The sequence below is a fragment of the Temnothorax curvispinosus genome, unplaced genomic scaffold (genome assembly GCF_003070985.1).
Source record: "Temnothorax curvispinosus isolate PA1 unplaced genomic scaffold, ASM307098v1 QBEX01010107.1, whole genome shotgun sequence".
NCBI lineage: Eukaryota > Metazoa > Arthropoda > Insecta > Hymenoptera > Formicidae > Temnothorax > Temnothorax curvispinosus.
Window position 1 is genome coordinate 45,651 of NW_020219887.1, and position 26,071 is coordinate 71,721.

The following is a 26,071-nucleotide window of genomic DNA, read 5'->3' on the forward strand; positions in this document are numbered from 1 at the left end:
ATTGTTAATTGAACATATAGAAATACTAAAATTAAGTATAACATATTAAATTTAACAAAACATATATTTGACTTAAATACTAATACATGTTCAATTAACAAAATAATAATTTAGTTGAAAAATTTAGTTAAGTTAATAAATTTTTTTCTTCAGTGTACAATATTTTCAAATATTGTGTTATTCTAAATAAAAATGTCTAAATAGAAAAATGCTATCTGTCAAAGTCCATATATGGAATTTTACAGCCGTCTCGTTTTATATGCCTTTCGCATAGTTTTATACATTTCCGCGTGTATTAATCGCTAATCAGCAAGTTTTCCACTTATTTAAAATATCATGGAGTGTCTCTGAAGAGTACATCGTGGCATTCGTGTGTCAAGATAATTAAATGAAAAACATCGTATTTTATATATTAATTTAATTTAAAAAAAATTTGGTTATAATTTTTATTAAAATCATACAAATTATAAAACGAATAATAATAATATTATTATTTAATATTAGTATTATAAATTATAATTCATATTCTATATATTTTATATAAAATATATATTATAATTGACATCCACGATTCGGATAACACAGTAGTACTGCCTTATTAACATTGCTCCATGCGAGTATTGAATTCAGACAGATGGCGCAGTGCAACGGCTTAAACTTCGTGGACGGGATTTTTCGACCTCAACAAAGTTAGCTCCCCCAAGTGGATTATTGATATATTTTTTTTACCAATCGTTTGGTGGTTGATTGGTAGTATTTGGTACCGTATTTAAAACGTTCGGTAGTTTCTCGTTTTTCTAGGAAATCAAAAATAAATTTTTGATCTTTTTTTAGCCCCCCCACTTTGACTGTGGTAGTTTTTTTTTTTTTAATCGATTGGCGATTGATTGGCAATGTTTGGTACCGCATTAAAAACTTTTGGTGGTTGCGCATTTCTTTAGAAAATCAAAAAAACAAATTTTTGATCTTTTCTTAGCCCCCCCACTTTGACTGTGGTAATTTTTTTTTTTAATCGATTGGCGATCCGATTGATTGGCAATGTTTGGTACCGCATTGAAACCTTTTGGTAGTTTCGCGTTTTAAAAAGAAAGAATTAATTGTCAACAAATTTTTAACCTTCTTTAGCGCCTACACTTTGACTGTTGGGAATTTTAAATTCTTTTTTTTACCAATCGTTTAGTGGTTGATTGGTAATGTTAAGAGCTGTAAAGGCCATTGCACGTAACAAAGTTTTAGTTTTAATCGTAAGGCCGTAAGAAAATAGACCAATCACACTTGATTATTCTTCAAGCGCAAGAAGAATAATTGACTGCGATTGGTCTATTTTCTTACGGCCTTACGATTACAACTAAAACTTTGTTACGTGCAATAGCCTTAAGTTATTGAAAATTTTATTTTAACATTCCAGTTATGTATAGTGATGATTGCACACATTGTGGGCATTCAGGAGCGCATACGTATGTACACGCACTAAGCTCTGGGGTCACATGCGCATGCTCTAGGACTTAAGCGGGGCGCACACACTTCTGCACAACGCATAATGCGTAAGCATAAGAAAATTGATTGGTCTATACACATGTGCATAAGAAAATAGACCAATCAATTTTCTTATGCTTACGCATTATGCGTTGTGCAGAAGTGTGTGCGCCCCGCTTAAGCCCTAGAGCATGCGCATGTGACCCCAGAGCCTAGTGCGTGTACATACGTATGCGCTCCTGAATGCCCACAATGTGTGTAATCGTCACTATACATAACTGGAATGTTAAAATAAAATTTTCAATAACTTACAGCTCTTAACATTACCAATCAACAACTAAACAATTGGTAAAAAAAGAATTTAAAATTCCCAACAGTCAAAGTGTATAAGGCGCTAGAGAAGGTTAAAAATTTGTTGACAATTAATTCTTTCTTTTTAAAACGCGAAACTACCAAAAGGTTTCAATGCGGTACCAAACATTGCCAATCAATCGCCAATCAATTAAAAAAAATAAAAAATTACCACAGTCAAAGTGGGGGGGCTAAAAGAAGATCAAAAATTTGTTTTTTTGATTTTCTAAAGAAACGCGCAACCACCAAAAGTTTTTAATGCGGTACCAAACATTGCCAACCACTCGCCAATCGATTAAAAAAAAAAAAACTACCACAGTCAAAGTGGGAGGGCTAAAAGAAGATCAAAAATTTGTTTTTGATTTCCTAGAAAAACGAAAAACTACCGAAAGTTTTGAATACGGTACCAAATACTACCAGTCAACCACCAAACGATTGGTAAAGAAAAATATATCAATAATCCACTTGGGGGGGCTAACTTTGTTGAGGTGATATTTCGGAGCGTTGGTCATCTCTCCCCTCATCTCTGCCTCCATCGTGTCTTGCCCGGCCAAACAGCGCTCCTCGCGCCACAACTCCGTCCGATTAGGCCCCGCTCCGTGCCATCTTCCTCCTTCCACCGGCTCTCACCTCTTCCGTCTCTGCTCTTTCATCCTCCTTCTCGTCATCCTAACCTCCAAGATCGCTCTTCTTTTTCTCCTTCACCGCTCTCGAACCACGCCATCCTCTACTCCACCTCCATCTCCTCGACCTCTTCCGAGCGTCCTCCACCAGTTCCACCATCCTGCTCCATTTTATCTGCCCTTATTTCCTTTTGCAATCCCTTACTTTCTCCGCCAACACTCTGGGCCACCGTCCGCTCCAGCCTCTCCATCCCTTTCCAATTGTTCACCTGTGTTTACTGCCCTATTGTACGCTTCATCTCTCTTAGCTGCAACTCTTCTTATCTCATCTGTGATTTGTGAACCATTTTTTACCTTCCCAGACCTTCGAAATTTTGAATTTTTTCTTAGGCGCTATAGTATCTAGTGCATACACCATACTCTCAACAAATTTATCCGCTTTCACACTTATATCCGCTCTCACACTCACATCTAATTCCTGTCTTTGTTCTATGTTCCTTTCTACTAGTTCAATAAATTCGTTAACGCAAAATTTACTATAGTTAGTAAATTTAATATATTAGTCTTTATTAATAAATTTTTTATCCCCCGAATTATTACACCAAGGTCAATTTTCAGCCACGCATGATCTGTTATCTTAGGTCTATAATCTACTTGTACATTTACTTTATTATTAGCAGAGATCAAATCTATTGCTGTTTGGCTATCTTTAGTAATTCTCGTCGGGCTATCGACATATCGTTCAAATCCTAAGCCTAACATTGCCATTATTAATTTCCTCGCATAAGACGAATCTGACCTTAAATCTATATTGAAATCCCCAACCACCATACACTCTCCTTTAATCGCTAATTCCTCTATCACATCCTCTATAAATCTTACAAAGTCACCATCGGCCGCACTCGGTGAGTGATAAACAACTACTATCACACCTTTATAAAATTATTCCCATATCTCTACTGCTGCGCACCAACAGTTAGAATTCATCTTTCTCGATAATACTACATCATGCTTTATATCATTCCTCACATATATAGCGACTCCTCCTGTATGCCTGTTTTCCGTATCACACCTAGCTATGCAGTATCCCGGTATGTTCACATCGCTATCTTCCATGTCCGGTATCAATCTGGTCTCTGATAATGCCAATATTGCAGGGTTACTCCTTTTCACAACTTGATGCTGAATTTCTTTTTTTTATGCCTCCAAACTTTGTGCATTTGTATATAATATTAGTTCCGTTTCTGACCATAATTGCACACATCGTCCCATCCGGTTCTCTTTTCCTCCTCTTCCAATGTCTTCTTGAATGTTGGACATTCTGCATGTAATGCACCATGCTCGTCATTAATCTTCAGATTGTATGTCTTATTTTTGCATACAATTTACACATTTTTTCTTTGGTGCAGAGTATTCGCTAGCTTTGTGATTTTCTGCACACATGTGGCATGTGACCTGTTTTGCACAGTGTTTGGCAATGTGGTAATAGCCCCAACATTTGAAGCATCTTTTGACACTCAAGTATTTAAATACACGGCATTTACGCCATCCAATGTTTACTTTTTCTCTTTCTAGCATTAAACTCTGAGTCATTTCTGCTTCTAATATTATCTAACCTTCTTCATTTCCTTTTTCTCTGAATCGCATATTGTTATTTTTTCTCTCTTTGACAATTCTCTTCACCACTCTTATAAAAAATCTATTTCTGTCTCCATCAATTTTTTATTCTGTTTTATGATTGTATCTATTAGGTTTTCTTCATCGATTTTCATTTCCTCTGCACCAACATTTATGATTTTTATTTTTGGTTCAATCCTTCTTGGTTCCATAATTTTAAAATCTTCTCCTAACTTATCACGTACTGTGGACTTCAGATTTTCCATCTTTCTTTCATTCTCACATCCGAGAATAACTGTCCCCTCACTACTATTTCTAAGCTTTGTTATTCATACTGCTAGATTTTTTATATCTACTTTTTCTTTTACCAATTTCTTGGTAGTTTCACTCTCTTGTTGTTTGAATGGTTTAACAATTATCACATTTTTCTTCTTCTCTCCTTTACCGCTTCCGAATAACTAAGAGAGAGAGAGAGAGAGAGAGGGGCAGAGAGAGAGAGAGAGAGAGAGAGAGAGAGAGAGAGAGAGAGAGAGAGAGAAGAGAGAGAGAGAAAAGAGAGAGAAAAAGAGAGAACGCAAAGAGAAGGAAAGTGGGAGTGAAAAAACATTGAAAGAAAATTTTCAAACAATCTGTATAGATTTACACAATAATTTACAATAATTTTGTATGATTTCAGGCTTCGTTACCGGAAGCAGATAGACATGATACCTCGGCGATGTATCGGAAATTAACGTTGCAAAAATTGCAACAGGAGGTTCCGCAGCTGCATTGGCTCGTTTATCTGCGAGAATTTATTAAAGCGCCGATTGATGAAAAAGAACTAGTTGTTATGTACGCGATGCCGTATTTCATGCAAATGGGCCGTATTATTTCGAGAACAGATCGAAGGTGAAGACAATATTCCAGACAAGATTTTTTTTCTTTAATTCTCGCAGTCTCTTGAGTTTAAGATTTTTTAATCTTTAGATTTTTTCTCAGATTCAAATTTATAATAGTTTTTTTTATTTGAGTTTATAATTTTTTTAATAACCTGCATTTCCAAACAATATTTTATATCTTTAGATTTTTTTACACTTAATGTTTTTGTTGGGGCGAGCGAAGCTAGCGTAGCTCCTCTATATCTGACTTTGCATCATTTTTATAATCACAACTCCTCCACAACCGCTTGACTGATCGAATAATACTATATATGAATCAATTGCTTATAATAGGCTGATACTAAAAAAAAATCCATAATTTTTTTGCAAAAATTAAAAAAAAACGCTGTCAACTATTAACCGTGAGAGTATTATTTTATTTTGAAAGTTTCTTTCGATGGTATCGACAGAGTGCCATCTTACTTACCTGAGTTATGACTCAGATATTGTTAATTACCTTAGAACGCTAAATTAACAATTTAGAGAAGTGTTAGAAAAATCAACTAATTGCCAGTCGCTTCGGAATGCTTAATTAACAATTTAGGAAAGACGTGCGGACACTCAATAACGTATACAATATAGAGTCTAATAAAATTGTAAACAAATTATGAACAAATTGTATTAACTCCAAGAGTCCAGCGACACAATCCGTAACATTCGATTTAGTTAGTTAACAAATGCTATGCGTTAGTAAACAGTGACATTTCCGTACCATTTAGTTAAGGTAGTTGTATATCGCGACAGTATTAGTAAAAAATAATGATCACACTGCATATACGATAATGTACGGAAAACTCTACTTATCTGTGTAAAACTTATGACTGAGCTTTTACTGTTTTTACTGTTTTTACTCGCGTCAGTAATATCAGTATACCATCGAGATTAGCTGGCGACGCTCGCGTTAGTATGCTATCGAGGTTATTTTGAATAGAATAGAAAAAATAGAAGCGAAAATGTCTGTTGGACGTTACAAAAGAAGATTAATGAGAGAAAAAGTATTGAAGAAAAGACTTAAAGCTTTAGCGGCAATGTTTGAACTACATATATATCTAAAGATCTTTACAGGTTAGCTGTCGTATGCGTCCACCGCTATGAGAAATTGTGTAGGGGGAGTCCGGGATACTTGACCATAGAGGAGAGTTGAACCACTTTAAATATCTCGTTCAAATTTTGAACAAAGAGCTCAATTCGAGCACGTGACAACATGACGCTTGGTAGTGCGTTTCGACTGTGATTGAGACAAACGTGTTTTAACGTGATCGGATTGAGCTCTTTGTTCAAAATTTGAACGAGATATTTGAAATGGTTCAACTCTCCTCTATGGTCAAGTCTCCCGGATTCCCCCTACTTTGCGTAACAATTGCTTCAAAACTAGATAGAAAAGGGTCTTGTATTTTTGTAAAAATATTTTTACAAGTCTCTTTTGTTATCTCTTTGTTTTTCATTAAAATCGTATAAGTAGTTTGATCGCTTCAATTATAAACGTGATAAAGGAAGCCGTTTTCGTCCTACGATACATGTAAAAAGTGCTAAATTTGATTTAAATTATTTCAACTTTAGTATAGTCAAGCTTTTTCTACTTGCACGTGTGTGTAGATCGTGTTTGCATTAACTTGCTGTTCATAAAAGTTCCTATGAAAATGGGTTTTGCGGTACAACTACCTTAAATCAACGAATTGTACAAAACCGCTATCTGTTATATATAGAAAAGTGCTGAGGCATAGAATAGTTATCGATTTCGCCGCTACGAGGCGTCCGCTCTCGTAAGTAAAATCCGACCCAAATAGCAACGTGTCTGCATTGTTGCTGGCATATTGCCGACAGCATAGTATGTGTTGTTATTAATTGTGGCCACTGAGTCCGCATTTGTCGGCAAGTTGATGCCTTCACGATATAACAATTTTGTACAGTAACTTGTTAGCAACTTGTTGGTAACTTATGCTGCGGTCTAAAATCGTCTGATTCAAAATTCGAGCTGTTGCTGTCATGTTGCTGTAATAATTCATAGGATCACACAATTCTGTTATATTGCTAGCAACGAGAAGTAAATTTAATGCTGCTCCCTTGCCGATTAATTGCTGGCAATACATATATCCAATGTTGCCCGCGTGTTGCTTTAAATATTAAATTACTCGAAACCAATTGAAGCAAATATACGGAAAGTTGCCAGCATCATAAGCAATCACAGATTTACGCAATTTTGCTCAGATACGCTTTGCTATCTGGGGCTCAGTTGTTATGCCGCGTCGCCGGTTGGTGACGGCTTACGGCAAAACGTTTATTATTTTCGGGATCTCTTGACCTTACGAGTTGGAACTCGATAGGCATAGGCGGGCAGACTAGGAAGCGCTCGGGTTCGCAGGTGGAACGGGGTGTAGACGTCGTTAAATGAACTTCACTTCGTTTTACTTTATATTGGAGCTTTATTTCAGCGCCCCTTTTACACTCACTAACTTACACTTGTTTTTGCCTTTCACAATTACTATAACTCGCACGCGTTTTGTTATAATGTAAACCTTTGCGACACGACTTATGAGAACGGTCACGGGCAGAGTCTCCGGTGTATTACTCTCCGTCGCGGCTTCTTCGACGGTCCCTTATATTGTTTTGAGTTATGCCCTGTCGGCGCTTTTCCGCCGGGTTCGACGGTCCCCCGAATGAGGTCGGTCAGTGACCGAGCGCATTCGCAATCTCGCTGTACTCCCGCGGTTCCGCGATTGTCGAAATGCGTTGTCGCACATTCCTATGCATCTCGCAATATTGACGCGGAAGCTTGATGAACTTCCGCGGTTCCGCGAATGTCGAAATGCGTTGTCGCACATTCTTATGCATATCGCAATAGTTCGATTGACGCGGAAGCTTGATGAACTTCCGCGTCCGCGTCGGCGTAAATTGAGGAGTCTTTTGAAAGACAATTTCCTCGAAGTCTTTTGAAAGACTATTCTATAATTTTATTATAAATAATTTAATAATTACCCGTTGTAATTTTAGATTACAACACAGTGTATAAAGATTTCTACACAATACAAAATAAAGCGATATAAAATGACCCGATATGAAATAAAATGCTACTATTTGAATATAGTTGTATCATTTAAAATACAAAATCGCTCGTATTTTTTAAGATAAAATGTATAATTTAGGGCCTATACGAAAAATCAAGTAAACACAATTCTCGTGTTGTCACGATACAAAAATCATAACATCATAGGTCACATTGTTCGATCGACGGTTGAACATTTTAGTCTATCATTAGTGGTCCTGCGATAACATTTTTTTCATTTTCATGACAATATCTTAGAAAATACAAGCTCCAAATTTTATCCGACTCGTTCAAGGGAAGTATAGGCAATTTCTCTTCCAGTTATATGTATATGTTTTAAGGTATAGACAATACACATGTAGGCGGGAGAGAAGCTACCGCTCCTCTCTCGCAAGCAGGGGTGGGTAGGAGTGGACCTCGCTTTGCGTGGAAAGTACAATGCAGAAAACCATTTGCGCGGAGCGAGGTTCACCCCTACCCACCTCTGCTTGCGGGGGAGAAACAGTAGGCCCTTTTTTTTAACATAGGAAAAACTGTCATGAGTACCCCCGCCCTCCGGGGTGGGGCGGGTAGTTATGCCGGACTTTTACCGGCTAAAAAACCTACGTGTGGCTTACCCTGGTTTCTCGGGGGGGAGGGGGAGGCGCTAGGGAACTTTTCATTACTTCATCCTGAAACGCTCCCACAACCTGACCTCAACCAGGGGTCCCTACTCCCCGAGGACCCCACGAGGGCGGGCAAATACCCCGACCCCCCATGAGGCCCCCGGGCCCCCGCCGCGTGTGTCGATGATGGCGCACAGGGCGGGGATGCCAGACCTAATTTGCTGCGACGGGAGACCACAACCCCATCGCCGCGCCCCCTTGGATGTTGTGCGGGGGCGGAGTCGGAGCTCAGGTATCCCCGCTTAAGCCCCGACCCCCGCACGACCCGTGAGGAGAGGAATACGGTCCGGGACCCCGTGGTAAGAAGAACCGGGCCACCCCCCTCCGGGCCGCGGCTCAGAGAACTCGATTCTGAGACTTAAGCCCCGAAAACAGGTCCTCCGGCGGAGCAAAGGGAGCGCTCGTGGCGGAAACCCCGTAGGGGGTCCGCCCAAGCTTCGCCTGCCTAATATCAGCTGGGAGAGCGGGACGGCCGGGAGTCCAAGGGCTCCCAGGCCATCCCATACCTCCCGCCATCACCCTTCCTGGGATCCGAAGTTACCGTGGGGAAAATGGTCCTCCTTGTTGCCCTAGGAGTCCGCACTTCCCCCCCCCCCCCCCCTTCCCTTAGGGGGAAGCCCCCCGGCCCCCCCCAGCCGGTGCTCAGCTGGCAACCCCGAGTCCGCGCACAGCGGACACCTCGGGGCCGTCGCAGAGCGGCTGCTAGCTCGGTGGCCACTAACACCGCAGCGGTAACATAACCCGCTGCGGTTCACCGAGGAGGTGCACAGGGCTCAGACGTGACCCACGTCCAGGCACCTGTAATACCTAAGGGGCCGGGAATCTGGCTCCAGCCCACCCTGATCCCTCCCTTGATCGCTTTTATTGCGGCACCCACAGAGCACCGCACCCACGCGATCCTCATTCCTCTGGAAGGACGGAGGATCTCCCCGATCCTCACGTTCACCACCTCACAGTCGCCAGCTGCGGCGATGGCGGCCGCGACTTCCCTCGGGGTGACAGAGTCGTTCCCCCCCCCCCCCACGCGCAACTCCACGCATTTGGTGAGCCTGGCGACTCGCACCCTCGAACCCTCCAGCGCAGCGCTAACCCGCTGCGCTAGAAGGTCTTTCTTTTTCGAGCCATCACCAGGGACCTCTATTACGAGGCTCCTAGTGACTCCTCCCCTGCAGCCGACGCTGCTTATTCACAAACTATCCAGGGAGATTTTCTTTCTGGCAGTTTTTAGGACCTCGACATACAAGACCGCTCCGCCCCTAGGGCCGGTGATTGTCACCGCCGCCGTTTTGGACGAAGTCGGCCCCGCAGCCTTGGCCGCGATTTTCCTCCCAGCAGCGCAAGGCACTCGCCGCGTCCCCCCGCCCCCGCTCCCGCAGCGCACTTGCCCTACGGGGGAAGGAGGAGAAGCCACAGCGCCCCCCCCCCCACTAGCAACCCTAGCAGCCTCCGCCCCCACCGGCTTCCTTGCAGCAGTAGCCCCTCCCCTGCCTACATGTGTACTGTCTATACATCATGCATATCAGCAAATTACTTCCCTTAGCATTGACACAAATTCGCATATTTTTCAAACTTTTTTTGTTTATAACTTTTAAATAAGCAATGACCGCCGATTAAGTTATAAGGAAAAGTTACTCAGGGTCATGTCCTTGATAACATATTTTAAAATTATGGAAATTGGGGGTGGTTCCCTAATACTAAATATTTACCGCATTTTTTTCTTATTTTTATGATGATATCTTAAAAAGTACAAATGACCGCCAAGTTTTATTAACAGTTTCGGACTTAGGGGGGCAAGAATACATAAAATTTACTCTCTGCCAATTGATTTCTTGTATTTCTCTAATTGCGGAGTTTTACTAAAACTTTTATTTATCCTTATTATCACTATCATCAACACTCTCTACAGATTGGTTACAATTATTCGGATGATATTTGATAGAGGAAAGATCAATTTTTTTAAATGTAAACGCCGTTTGCTTTCTTCCAACACTTTTGAAGCTTTTGAGAAGCATTGTGCGAGTCGGGATGTATCGTTTATAAAGTGTACATGGTGTGAGATAATCCTCCGTTTCACGTGCTTCTACGACAAATATCATCCGAATAATTGTAACCGATCCGTAGAGTGTTGATGATACTGATGACGAGGATAAATAAAAGTTTTGGCACAACTTTTCCTATTTACTTGTAATTTTGTATTTTAAATTATATAACTATATTCAAATAGTGACATTTTATTCCATATCGGTTCATTTTATATCGCTTTATTTTGTAGAATTTATCGTGTAGAATGTATAAAATAATGTTATAAGTTGAATAAAAATTATTTCCAGTTTTGTGTGTAAGTTAAAAAAAAATTGTCTTTTGAAAGTGCAAATTTAAAAGAGAAAACAAAATTATTGAAACTTTTGTTTACATTAACTTTATTTTACACGAATAAACATTTATTGCTAGGTTGCATTAAAAAATTTTAAAAAAGTGCGAGGGATAGGAATTAAACTCAAATGCCGGCAGTGTAGTAGTTGTGCGCTTATATTTTTTTCTCGGAAATGGCTGAGCGTTGCGCCTTATCCCTTTGCTCAAGTACTCTTCTGGTATTTTACAATTTTATCGACAAAACTGAGTGAGCACACATGTTTCGCATGTTTACGAGCCGACTCATTTCCGCCAAATTGGTCATTATGCCCGTTCCCAATACTAGGTATATAAAAACGTTTTTTAATTCGGTGACCCCAAATCGGCGGCCTCCTCTTGTTAGACTCAGATCGGATTATAACATACACCTGCAAACACATGCCACGAAAACATCGCAGAGGCATCAATTCAATTGTTGGCCGGATCCATCCAGAATCCGTTCGTAGGAATGTACAGACTTACCGAAAATGACAGCGTGCAAGCGCTGCCGAACACGACGAAATAGATATCAGCTAATTTTTTCATAATTTTGAACGAACTCCTAAAGAATTGAATTGTGAGATATGTAACTACCCAGATAGCAGAGTGCGTCAAATGACGTTATAATGCCGTCAAAGTGACGTCTCTAACAACAACAATCCGTCACTTTGACTGCACTATATTACACCACTTGACGCCACTCGTGCTATCTGGGTACAATCGTCAAGTTTTGACAATTTACACAGCAAATTTTTGTTGTGCTTATTGCAAGAAACAAAGCAACAAAGTTTACGGCTTTCAATAAAATGTGCCCCAGGATAGTTCCGGATGTATTGAAGAATTGGATCATATATTGAACAAATGTTGACGGCACGCGTTTACCCAATGCGTATTTATCGTTTAGGAACAAGATAATTTCCAGGACAGTATGCTTACAGTGGATCGTTATGTGATTAATATTGAGCAAAAAGTTCAAGACATTGCCAAGATATTACCATATTTACCATTCAATATTAAGACGGTTTACATACGGCGCAGTACGCCAGAAGGATTTAAAGATTTTCAGGTTTTTTGAAATAAAATGCAAAGAGCTCTTTTTTGGTTAGTACAAAACAATTGTTTCTATCAAGATGTTATCGTTGATAATTCAAATCTTTAAAGATTACCAGAGAACAGTGACGTAACATCTCAACTTCAACAAATTAATCTTGAGAAACACTCGACTAACCCTCAAGATGATAACAATAATAATATTGTCCATGAAATCGATATTTCAGTTATTCCACAAGTCCGCCAAGAACTGCTATTCAAACAATCGTTTCAAACAAAATTCTGATATGGTCAAAAGCTAAGTCAAATCCAATAAATGAGTCTACTGCGATTAAATGTACATCTGTGGATTTCTTTGCATTTCATGCTGTAATTCTTTTTTGGTATCACGAAAATTATTCTTTTTTGCGCAAACTTGACCTAATTTTAATGCTTCATGACGTTGAATGGTATTGAGTGTGGAATAACGGGATCGTTCATTACGTGCGAAACGTTGATCGTTATGTTGTATTAATAATTGTATCACAGATAGTTTTTTTATTATACACATAGAGAGATTAGAGAGATCGCGATCGATGCGCGCAGGCCGATGGACAGAGCCATAAGGGAAGAACGCACGGATTGACAGTACCGAATGGTATTTGTAATCACGCGTTACACAGACACACTAGACAGGACCGTCTCAAATTTACACGTGATTTAGACGGGTATCCACGTGATTACAACATGATATGGACATGTACAAATACATTGTAACGGCCTAACAACTTTATCGTTGAGCGCGGACTAGTTCACCGGATCAGGAGTTCGACTGAAAGGCCCAGAGACAATAATCAGTTTAATTGCATACGTAATGATTTATTCAGTATTAGTCTACAAAACGATGTAAACGCGGTATTCGGTATAACACATCCGGAACGGGCGGGGTTAAACGATATGTTGCGGAACGCGATATATTACAACGGCGGGATAGTGCAGGCGCACTTGGCGCGGTGCAGCGGGATAGCGAAAACGCGATATTACAATAGTGTACGGAACGCGATATATTACAACGGCAGGATAGTGCCAGCGCAGTCGGCGCGATGCAGCGCGATAGCGAAACGCGGTATTACAGTAGGTTACGGACCTGGTATATTACAACGGCAAGGTAGTGCTTGTGCACTCGGCGCGATGCATCGCGGTAGCGCAAACGCGGTATTACAGTAGATTACGGACTCGGTATATTACAACGGCAGGATCGTGCAGGCGCACTCGGCGCGATGCATCGCGGTAGCGCAAACGCGGTATTGCAGTAGATTACGGACTCGGTATATTGCAACGGCTGGGTAGTGCTTGTGCACTCGATAACGAACGCGACATTACTATCGCGTCTAGCGCGCGTGGGACCGCGGAGGATTTCCGGGGCCCCGGGGCGGCGGCAGCGAGAGCCCTCGTTGCGAGGCCGAGCGTGCTCGACCCCGCGTAACCGTGCCGTCGGGGTTGAGGTGATGGAGTGCGGGGACACCTGAGAGCCCTCAGTCGAAACTCGGAGCTCCGAACCTCGTTGGTGTGTCGCCCTAGGATGCGTAGGATAGGCTTTCGTCCGGAATAGCGGAATGCTGGAGATCAGACGAAGTGACTTGCTCTCGCCGGAGAGTCGGTTTATATAGCGCTCGGCGCGGTGGGTTCGCTAAGAGGGAGGCCGATCATCAGGCGAGTCGCGCTGTGGTGGGGCGGCGCGACGCCGCGCGCTCGTCCTCGGTGAGGCTCGGCTCCCGTCGGCGTTCGTCGGAAGACACCGGTGCCGCGCTTGGCCCGCGCACACGGTGCATTTAAATGTAATAAAATGTGGGCGCACCGCGCCCTGGTCTTCGCCCGACTGATCGTCGGTCGGGCGACATCCGGCGGTTGCTGGCCGGGAATGATGCTTGGCGAACGGAGTGCATCGTTACAACATGACAGAACACATGATTACACAAAGTGTGATAAACACGTATATTATTCCTCAACAGTAATAGACCCAGATGTTCGACAGTTCAACTCTATGAGTGCGATTCACTTGGCGTTTCAAACACTTGGCGCTTCAAACGCTCTTGGAAACATTTCATCCTTGTTGTTTATCAAATATGTTGAACAAGGACAAAATAATGATTCTGAAATGTTTCAAGCATCTAGTAGATAACACCCTATGTCTGTGAAAGAGTTAGATATTTGCAAACAATATTAATTAATCCAATGCTTAGTGCACCATATGCAGTGAGACACCCATCCCGACGTCGCTCCACTGAAAAAGGTATTTTAAATTATCAAACTATATCTGAGGCAATCAATCGGTTTCAGCGGCACACGCAGTAGCAGCTACTGTTTGCGTAAAAATAAGTAAAATAGACGAGAAACATGTCGGTTTGGATATCCAAAAAATTGCGCTTGACATCAAGTCGGGGATAATGTTATTTCTGGGGCCCCTCAATTTGATAAGTGTGTTTGATAGGTCTTTCACTGAGAAAAGAATGCCGCAAATCACAATGCGCTACGATGCATAGTTTTCAAAATATTGATTTTTAAATGTAATAATAGCAATATTGTTGTACGGTATTACATGGGTTTGGAAAGTTCACGCATGTACTTTGTAAGGCACACTATGTGTCTAGTTTAAAAGTAGTGGAGCCCCCCTACTGCCTCCACGCATACATTTTTCGCGCGAAACGAGGTGCCACATGGGTTCGTGGCGTGTTTTATAAACTTGTTTAAGTAGAAATGATATTAAACAATATAAGTTAGAGGTGGTACTGAATTTTTTTAAAGAATTATACCAACTTCTTTTAGAAATTTAGGAACCAGTTTGGCACGGGTATCTTTGTGAGTAATAAACTAAGCGACAAAGTAACAGATTTCGAACCAATAACCTCCAGAATCTGCAAAATTTGAATACATCCTGTGCCATAACATCACTATAACTCGGCACACACTCCAACGGAGAACAAGAGCGACGAAGAAAAGACCAAATTCTATTTTGAGCTTGAGAAGGCATACGATAGCGCTCCTAGCTTTGACATGAAAATCATCTTGGGAGATTTCAACAACAAGATTGGAAAAAAAAAGTCTTTCACCCCACAATTGGCATACAGAGTTTACACGACACAAATTACAACAAGTAGTAATGGCGAGCAGCTGATCAATTTTGCAACGACAAAAAGAATGACTATTTCCAGTACTTGGTTCCCACATAAAAATGTTTACAAGGGTACGTGGAAATCATCAGACGGACAAACGGTAAACCAAATCGACCACGTCCTGGTGAATATGAGATATGCAACGCATATAACAGATGTGAGAATCAAAAGAGGATCCAATGTTGATTCAGACCATTATCTAGTATTGGCCAAGATAAGAACTAAGCTGATACACAGGAAAAAAAAACTGAGGAAATAGGGAACACCGTATGGAACAGCGAAAAATTGAAAGAAGAAGAGATCAAATACAACTTCAGAGAAAAGGTAGGAAGTAAACTCGCTACATATAACTAGCAATAGAAAGAAAACATAAACTGCTTGTGGAAAAATCTGAAGAACAGTATACTTTATTCAGCCAAGGAGGTGCTAGGAGAAAAACCGAAAAGCCTCAGTAATCATTGGTTTGATGGGGAATGCGCGGAAGCGATTAGAACCAAGAACGAAGCTAGGTAAAAATGCATTAGTAAGACACGAATAGGGAGGCAAGAAGGAACGCCAAAAAGCTATTAAGAAGGAAGAAGAGATCATTCTTGAAAGAAAAACTGAAATTCATAGAAAAAGAACGGCTGGACCGGATGCCTAGAAAATTTTACAAGGAAATTAAAAACGCTAAAACAAAATTTAAACCACAATGTAAGTTCATAAGAACTTTATCCGGCGACCTGGCAACAAGTCAGGAAGAAATAATACAAAGACGGCTAGAACATTTTACGGATACCTTCGCGGTACCGGAGAACGAAAAAGACAATACACAGGCGTATAGCACCTTACGGGAGTACGCCCATCTTCCAACAATAACGGACGTCAAGGAGGTAGTAAAGTCCTTAAGGGATTATAAAGCACCAGGGATGGATACGATCACCGGAAAAATGTTGAAAAACGCGGGTAACGCAGCGAAGTTCTGCACCGGCTGGTAGAGCTCATCTGGCAGGAGAAAGGCCCAATCCCGGAGGACTGGATGGTAGGCTTGATCAACCCTATCCCTAAGAAGGGAGATTTGACAGAATGCCAGAACTACAGAGCAATCACTCTCTTAAGCACAGCATATAAGATAACCACGTACGTAAAAAGCTGGAAGACATATACGAGAGGGCGATGGGTGAATATCAGTGTGGCTTTAGGAAAAGAAGGTCAACTTTAAACCAACTGTATAACCTGAGACTTACCCTAAAGAAGCTGTGGGAATACAATATCCTGTCGTATTACCTATTCGTGGAGTTCAAAACGGCTTACGACGGTATCATAAAGGCAGAGATATGGAGTTAGCAGAACTGGGAGTGATACGGGCATACAGACATATGATGGATGGCTCCAAGGGTAGAGTTAGAGTTAACGGCAAATTGTCAAGTATCTTTACGATAAGTAAAGATGTTAAGCAAGGCGACGGACTAGCCCCAGTCCTGTTCAATCTAGTCTTGGAAGCGGTCATAAAGAAAGCAAATGTCAAAAGAAACGCCTCATTTCTATACCAGAGCTACCAGATTCTTGGATATGTAGACGACTTGGACATAGGAAGAAGCCTAAAAGCAATAAAGGAGGCTTTGAGCCATAGAGAGAGAGAGGCTAAGAGAGTGGGGCTGGAGGTAAATGCGGATAAAACTAAATTCATGATCATATCTAGACTCTAGGCAATTTTAGTAGGAGGCTAGGACAAAAACTAAATATAAGATCACATTCCTTCGAGATCGTCAAAGAATTCATCTACCTGGGATCAGTCATTACAGCAGACAACAATGAATCTACAGAAGTTAAACGAAGGCTAATGAAGGCAAACAAAGCGTATTTCAGTCTTATCTCTCTATTAAAATCCAAAGAGTTGACAAGAACCTCTAAAACCACAATATACCCTGGCCCTTATTAGGCCCATTGTAACATACGGTTCGGAATGCTGGACGTTAAAGGACTCAGATGCAATAAACCTGGGGGTATTCGAGAGAAGAATTTTGAGAAAGATTTTTGGTGCAAACAAGATCAACGAGAACGAACATAAGAGGAAAACTAACAAAGAGTTGTATTAACTTTACAACGACTCTGCTATAGAGACGCACATTAGAATAAGAAGACTGAGATGGCTGGGACACGTGAACAGAATGGAAGAATCTGACCCTTGCAGGAGAATACTGCACAATGACATTCATGGCACGAGACCGAGAGGCAGACCGAGGCCCACTTCTAACGTCCTCCTTAGAAAGAAACGAAGAGTGAGTTAATCTAAAGTTCAAAGTTAACCGACACTTGTGAAACTGGGCCCGAGAAACCGATGGTGGAGATCAGTACTGGAAGATTTAAAAAAGCTGAGGATAGAGAACTGGAAGATTAAATCAAGGGACTGTGAGAGCTGGAGGCGAATTCTCTATAAGGCCAAGGACCTCCTTAGGTCCGGAAAGCCGTAGATAGATAGATTACAGAGGGCCAGGCAGTCGTATATTGCGAGACAAGATCGTATAGTGCATGTATGTCCGGAAGCTAAATTCAATACGAGTGAAGCTAAAGATGAACTTCGGAATAAGGATGAAAGTTGGAAAAATCCTTTTAATCAGCTTCATGATCATTGGCAACTTGATATGAACTTAGTAAAGCCCGACGAAAGCGCAAATAAAGCGCAACAAAAATGTAGAGATTTATCAATGTGAGTGGATGGAATTAATACGCATTGCACCAAATAAACTTTCAGCAGATGTTGATTTAGAAAATCGAGAAATTGACCTCACACATGATTGAGGTGTTATATTTCTAAATTATAATTATGAAGCAGCTTTTCAGTTTGTAAAAAATGAGCAACTACTGACGACGTCGCAGTTCGGGAAGATGACACAATATCAGTTTGTTTAAATTTCAAGCAACAACTTGTTTTAGATCACTTGAACAATCAGATTAATGGACGCACTTGGTCAAAATTGGTTATTATTCAAAGTAGCGCTTAAACTGGCAAAAGTTGCGTAATACATGAAATAGTTCGAAAAATTAAATCAAAACAAGCAAGAAACTTGCACATTGCTTTTTTATAGTTTTTAAGTGTGCAAGTAGAAACCTGCACGTTGCTTCCTCTATGAGGAAGGCCGGTTTTTTATGCATATTTATTAGTATATATTTATTAATTTGACTTTTTCATAGAGGAAGCAATGAGCAGGTTTCTACTTGCACACTTAAAAACTATGAGGAAGCAATGTGCAAGTTTCTACTTGCACACTTTTTTTATTGTAATAAAGCTTTATTGCAACTAATATTCTGTTATACTAATATCTGTTATACTCTTACAAAAATCAATTAAATAATTAATGTTTTTACTAAAATGATCCCTACTAATTGCGGATATATATTATTTCTATTTTGTTCAATACCAACCTTCTTTTAATAATACTTTATATAAAATTACATGTATAACTTATACATGTAACTTTTTGTTCGAAAGTGGACCGAGCCCGCGAGCGAAGGCTCGAACCGCGAATGGTACCGAGACAAAAGTAAAGTAAAGTTGACGGACAAGTTGGTTTATTACAATAATTACAGTATTTACAATATTTACAAAACGCAGAATCGCGAATAGAACGGATGGTAGATCAATTCCCGAGAAAGCGCAAGCGAAAGAGCGAGCAACTCGAATTATTAAGCGATTGAGCGAGCAAGCTTTAAGCGCAAGCGAAAGAACGAGCGGGCAATTCGAACTATTAATAGCGACAGTAACTCGTTAAGTAGCAGAAAACGACTGGCCCCGTTGCCAAGGGCGCGCGTCCTTTTAAGCTCTCGGGGGCTTGTCGCAAATTCGAGACTTTTCAAACACACGCTTCACCGAGAGAAGTCTCCGATAGATCCGTGGTCGACAATTATAAACAGATGAAACAAAGCAAACACGCGAAGACCATTCGCTCGACAATGCTTTGTTTCCACTGTTTATTCGTTAGGTCGTTACGCCGAAAGTCACGGCGATAAGAACGCCGAGTCTCGGTGCTCGCAATTGCAGTGCTAAAAACCTATTTTATTATTTCGACTCCGATATCGATAGGAACGTTTAAGCAATCTTAAACACTTTTTAAGCAGAAATTTTTAACTCCTTCATCGATCCTCGCAAAATTCAAAACAACCTTCTTTTAATGATAATCTATATAAAATTACATGTACATCTTATACACTTTTTAAGTAGAAATCGGTAATTCCTTCACCGATCCTCACCAAATTCAAGAAAAAACTAAAGAATATAACAGAATTAGAAATAACACGATATCTCAAAAGTTAAAGCAACCACAGACATTTCACCAAATATTATAAACCTTTGATCTCGTATAAAGCTGGGTCTAATCAACCAAATCTTAAAGAATTATATATGAAATAGGGTTAGAAAAGACTGAAGAATATAATAGAATTAGAAATAACCCAATATCTCAAAATTTGCGGAAGTTAAAGCTACCAACAAACATTTCTCAAAAAATCAAAATTTTGTATAAAGAAAGAACCTTTTTACCGATTATCACCAAATTCAATACCCCAACCTTCTTTTAATGATACTCTATATAAAATTACATGTATAACTTATACATGTAACTTTTTAAGCAAAAATCGGTAACTTCTTCACCGATCCTCGCCAAATTCAATACCTTCCTTAAATGATATTTTATCCATCAAATAACTTACACATTTTTTAAGCAAAAATCGTTACACATTTTTTAATCAGAAATCGGTAACCCTCTCACCGATCCTCGCAAAATTTAAAACAACCTTCCTTTAATAATACTCTATATAAAATTACATGTACATTTTATACACTTTTTAAGCAGAAATCGGTAATCCCTTCACCGATCCTCGTCAAATTAAATAACAATCTTCCTTTAATGATACTCTATCCATCAAATAACTTAGGGTAGATCGAGGCGAATCGGATCAATATAAGTTTTAAGACAGTTTTCGTTAATGTTTTATTTCAAACGAGCTATTTTATCGTGCTAATTAATAATCCGATTCGCCTCAGTCTACCCTATACATTTTTTAGGCAGAAATCGGTAACCCTTTCACCAATATTCGCCAAATTCAAAACAATCTTTTTTTTATTGCGGAGAAATCTTTGACTACTGGGATCTCAGGCCGAAGCCCGATTTGCCCAGTAGTCCCTTCAAGAAGAAGGAAATTCAAAACAACCTTCCTTTAATGATACCTTTTGTATAAGATTACATGTATAACTTGTCCACTTTTTAGGCAAAAATTGGTCACTTCTTTACCGATCCTCAAAAAATTCAAAATTTTATAAAAAAAGAACCCTTTTACCGATTATTGCCAAATTCAAAGTACCAACTTTTTTTAATGATGCTCTATATATATGTAATTACATGTACAACTTATACCTGTAACTTTTTGAGCAGAAATCGGTAACTCCTTTATCGATCTTCGCCAAATCTTAAAGAATTATATATGAAATAGAGGTAGAAAAGACTGAAGAATATAATAAACTTAGAATTAGTCCAATATTTTAAAATTTACAAAAGTTAGAGCAACCACGGACATTTTTAAAAAAATTCAAAATTTTTTTAAAAAAGAACCTTTTACCAATCATCGCCAAATTCAATACTAACCTTCCTTAAATGATACTCTATCGATTAACCCTTCGAGAACACTCCTATTTTTTTATTTACGGAGGACACTCTGGGTCAATCTGACTCTACACACACTTTGATCGTCCACTATTTAAAAATAATTTTTGAATTTTTTTAAATATGTAAATAATGTTAACGGCACTTTTTATTTATATCAATTGATTTAACAATGTTCCAAGTATGTACATCTGGAAATTTTTTCAAGCTGATTGCACTTGTCAATTTAAAATGGTGGACGATCAAAGTGTGTGTAGAGTTAGATTGACCCATGAGTGTTCTTTAAAAAAAAAACGTAATTTACAAAAAAAATTTAATTTTTTTATTTTAATATTTCTGGCTAAAAATTACAAAAAAAAAACAGGGTCAAATTGACTCTGTGTTCTCAGAGGGTTAAAAAAAAACAACCCGATATCTCAATTATTGCGGAAGTTAGAGCACACAACCGCGGACATCAAATCCGTACATACACACATACATACACACATACGGACATTTTTTTTAATGCAATATTTCGACGTTTTAGAACACTCTGAACATATTAGCAACAAAAACTCAAAAAACAATCTTTTCTTTGGTTTCTTCATTAAACACAACTTTATACGTAATCAAAGGTTCATATACGAAACTTACTAAAACAAAGCTTCCTCTATGAGGAAGCAATATGATGAGGAAAATGTAAGTTTGATGGCTCCAACTGGTGTGGCAGCAAATAATATTAATGATGCTACGATTCATTTAGCACTCCAATTATTTATCAATAAGACAGAGAAATAATGAAGAATTTAAAGGAAAGGCTCTGATAAAGTTACAAAAAGAGTTTTCAAACATAAAATTTGTAATGTGAATGTTAGGTTTGAATACATTGAGGCAAATTGATCAACGACTCCGCCAGGCTAAACCAGAATACAGTGAGTATCCATTTGAAGATATAACGGGGATATAACGGTGTATCTTTGTAGAGATTATAACCAATTGCCACCAGTATCTGAAATCGCAAAATCAGATGCTAAAATCAACCAATCTGAAGGCAATGGAAGGAAAAGCAATTTATTCACAATTTAATAAAGTATCTTTTTTACAATAGTCATGTGCAATTTTTTAACAATAGTCATGCGCCAACAAGGGAAAAAGCAATTAATGTTTAGATGTGTTTTGCAAAACATCATGAGTAGAGTCACCCTAAATGATTATAAACTTTTACATACTTGATTCATTAGTTTTTGTAATCACAGTAGTTTCAAAAATACAGTAAGAATAATGCATCACGCAATGTAAGCATCACGTAATGATGCTATATTAGACGATGATCGTAAATTATGCGAAACTGGAACTTTAGTGACTGTCATCAATGCAATTTGCAATAACCAAACAGCACGTTTTGCTTCTGTCAATGACGCTCAAGCATGCCAGCAAAATTGATTTTATCTATTGAAACTCGGATAATTTTACAAAGAAATTGGAATGTGTCGAAAGGTTTCTACAATGGAACGTTTGGAACGATCATTGACATCGTTTATAACCCGAATGTAGAAATCGAAGAATACAGTGAATGTATACCGGTATTTATATTATAATGGTTTGACGGTAGCTCAACATTTGCCAAAGATGCGACATCAGTTGTCCCATATACCGTGTCTTTCAAAAAGAATAATGTCAGCTGCTCTCGACGCCAGTTTCTTCTCACCTTATACGGTCAGCATTCGTCAATCGCAAGGATAAATGATAGACAAAGCTGTTGTTGACATCGTATTCTCAGAATACGCACTTGCTCTTGGATATGTCTTTCGCGTGTTAAATCACTAGAAGCCATTGACTATTGACCCATCTTTTGTATTTACACGCTTGCAAGCTGTGAATAATTCGAGAATAATGGATTTGAGGCATAGGGAAATTGAAAAACTAAAGAATTTATAATTTTATATTAGCTGGTTACCCGGGCTTCGCCCAGGAGTCGATTTTCTTTAAACGACTTCATTTGTGTTTCAATATCCTTAATCGAATAAAATTCCTTTATCAGGCAATTGCAAAGAATACTTTATATTTATTTTTATTCAAATTTTTATATATTTATTTATTATTAATTAAATTATATTTAAAATTGCACAATATTTTTTATTCAATATAATTATATTAAATAATTGTACAATTATTATAAAATAAAAATTATTAATAATAAACATTTAACAATGGACTTTACAATTTTCTTTACATTTTGTCTTTTTTACAATTTATTCATCTTATTTTTCTTATTATCTTACCGATAAATTGGTAGATTAATGTAAAAGCATTCCCCGGAAAATTCTATCTCTGTTTCATATATAATTCTTTAAGATTCGGTCAATTATTTCCCGAAAAATTAGAAAAATTAGAAAAATCGGTTTCCAGAAAATCGGTAACGAAAAACTATACACATGATGGCACTCCCCGGAAAATTCTACCCCTATTTCATATGTATATACCACTTTAAATTTTAGTCCACTAACGGATGAATAGTTAAGCACACATACATACACACCAATCTACAAAAATACTGTAAAATGAAAAATATCACTTTTTTATCGAGTGAAGTTCAATTCCATCGTATACAATTCTTTAAGATTCACTCAATTATTTCCTAAAAAATTGAAAAAATTTTGTAACTAATTTCCAAAAAGATCGGTAACGAAAAATTATACACTTTATGGCACTCCCCGGAAAATTCTATCCCTATTTTATATACAATTCTTTAAAATTCGGTCAATTATTTCCCGAAAAATTGGAAAAATTTTGGATACCGGTTCCCAAAATAATCGGTAACGAAAAACTATACACTCTATAACACTCCCCGAAAAATTCTACCACTATTTTATATACTTTTGGTAAAAATTCGGTCGAATAGTTTAAGAGTGTATAAAGAACAGATATACAGACATTCTATATAGATAGATAGATTATATTGTTGTAAAATAATAATAATGCTGTAAACATTTTTTATGATACTGTTGTAACATAATAAATAATGTTGCAAACGTTTTTTCTATCATTCTATTGTGAAAAGAAACTTTGCTCGTTCGCTCCGCTATATTTTTTGTTTGTCACGCGTGTCAGACATATCTAATATTTCCCTAATCCCTGAAATTTCTATTTATCAAAAAATCATAAGTTTTTAAATGTCTTGCTAAAGATAAGATTCGATTGAATTTGAGATTCTCAAATATCACGAATCCTTGAATTTTTATATAAAATTAATTTCACAGAACTTTACATAACTATATTCTGTGGCGATTTGTCATGTCGGTTATGCCTCATATGATCGATGAATATCAGCAGAAACGAATCGAATTTCGCAAGATCCTTTTGGGTATTCTTAGTGAAAGGAATAGATGGTCGCAATGCGTTGAGTGGACTAATAAGAAACTCGGGATGGCGGTAGGAGCTCTTTTTATAAGCGAAAATTTTAATCACGAAAGTAAGGTGAGTATTTTCCATTTCAAAAATAATAGCTACAACGAATTCTTTTTGCTCTGTGGGTCGAAATGTAGTCTGGTTTTCAGGAGACTGCTTTAAAAATGATTCGGACAATTCGCGAAGCTTTTAACGAACTGTTGGTCGAAAATCATTGGATGGATGACGAGACTCGGGCAGTGGCAAAGAAAAAGGCTGATTCAATGAACGAGCGAATTGGATATCCCGAATTTTTGAAAAATCCACATGAGCTCTCTGAGGAATATAAAATGGTAATGACATCGATATTATCATTTCTACAAAATATTATATTTTAGTATTCTAATATCAAATATATAAAAGAATTTGTTATGTCCTGTGGACTCCACGATTTCTCTTTTTCGCGGAAATTTCCTAAAATCCAGAATAACCTTTAAGATTAAAATAAGTAACTGAGCACTTACGGTTATCCATCGGCAAGTAAGCTATAATTTCGACATTTCCAATTTTCCTATCGACACTTCCTATTTTTCCGTCATGTTTGCTTACGTGTCTAAACAAGATCGAGAAATCGAAAGGAAACTTCCAGGTAATGAAATCCAAACAAACAAGGCATATACGACTACGTTTTTATCAACTTTGTCTGATCTATAACTATAAACCTGGCGACATGGCGCGCCAAGGAGCTCTTAAATTCAAAAAAAGTTCAACAGAAAATTTTATTATATTGAACGAGCTGTCTCGACAGATAAAAACACAGTCTGGGACGTGCGTTTCTAAAAATCCTGTAACTGTTATAAGCATGTAACGGAAATAAAGATATAAGACTATGGGTTGTCTGTTTACACAAAAACAGGGTTGTGAGATAAACCAAGAACCCAGAGCTATAATAAAAGAGAGACCGGCGATAATTAAAAAATGGATAAGTCACTGGAAAAACCGATAGCTTAAACCTCCAAAATAAGACGGTGGGGGCCTTATGACAAGAATCGCCAATAGACAGCCGTAAAAATAGATAATTATACCTAGCTCGCCGATAGATAGGCGAAAACCGGGTGGAAATATCCTACCAACCAAAATCCTCGAAACGAAAACCTGACATATCCCACAACGAAAAAAAAATCCACCCCTTTCATCTCTTGAACTTTTCTATATAAACCGCGACATCTTAGGATTCGCCCTCTTCAGACAGTTTACCTCTTTACTCCCGGTTTATCTCTTAGATCAAATTCTCTTCCCTCCGATTTATTTCTTTAGTTCAATTCACTTCCCTTCTCTTCCGTTTTACGAACATCAAATCCGATCCCGAGTTTCAAGTTAAATTCTGTGCGCAAACTTAAACTCACCAAGTATCGACGAGAGCCTCTATCTACAGGACCTAAAGAGATCCAGATTGAACGTAACACATCAACAAGTAGTAAATCTTATTATTATTTTCCTTTTTTTTAAATAAGCCATTAGACTATCAATACTTCAATTCTTCAATCCAACCATCTAACTCCTTCCATTACATCTTCCCCCTTGTTTCTCAGGATAGCTGATTAACATTGGCGGACACGTAGTATCTCCTTCTGTTACTTTTGGATTAGCTGATTAAGGAGGGGAGTACCCTTTCAAGAGCTAAAAACGGGAGCGTCCCAGTTGCGCACAGAATAAATCGGACACAGCAGGTTGAATGAATCGGACACAGTGTCGATCGGACACAGTAGGAAACGGACACA

At 38.6% G+C, this 26,071-nt stretch overlaps 1 protein-coding gene across 1 annotated transcript in view; it reads left to right on the forward strand.

The window, feature by feature from the left end:
• LOC112459729 (neprilysin-1) overlaps positions 1-26,071 on the forward strand; it is a 143,245-nt gene that overhangs the window by 23,487 nt on the left and 93,687 nt on the right. The window contains exons 3-5 of the mRNA XM_025023998.1: positions 4,744-4,955; positions 24,164-24,380; positions 24,461-24,643. Coding sequence (XP_024879766.1) covers positions 4,744-4,955; positions 24,164-24,380; positions 24,461-24,643 — 612 coding nt within the window. The remainder of the gene's footprint in view (positions 1-4,743; positions 4,956-24,163; positions 24,381-24,460; positions 24,644-26,071) is intronic.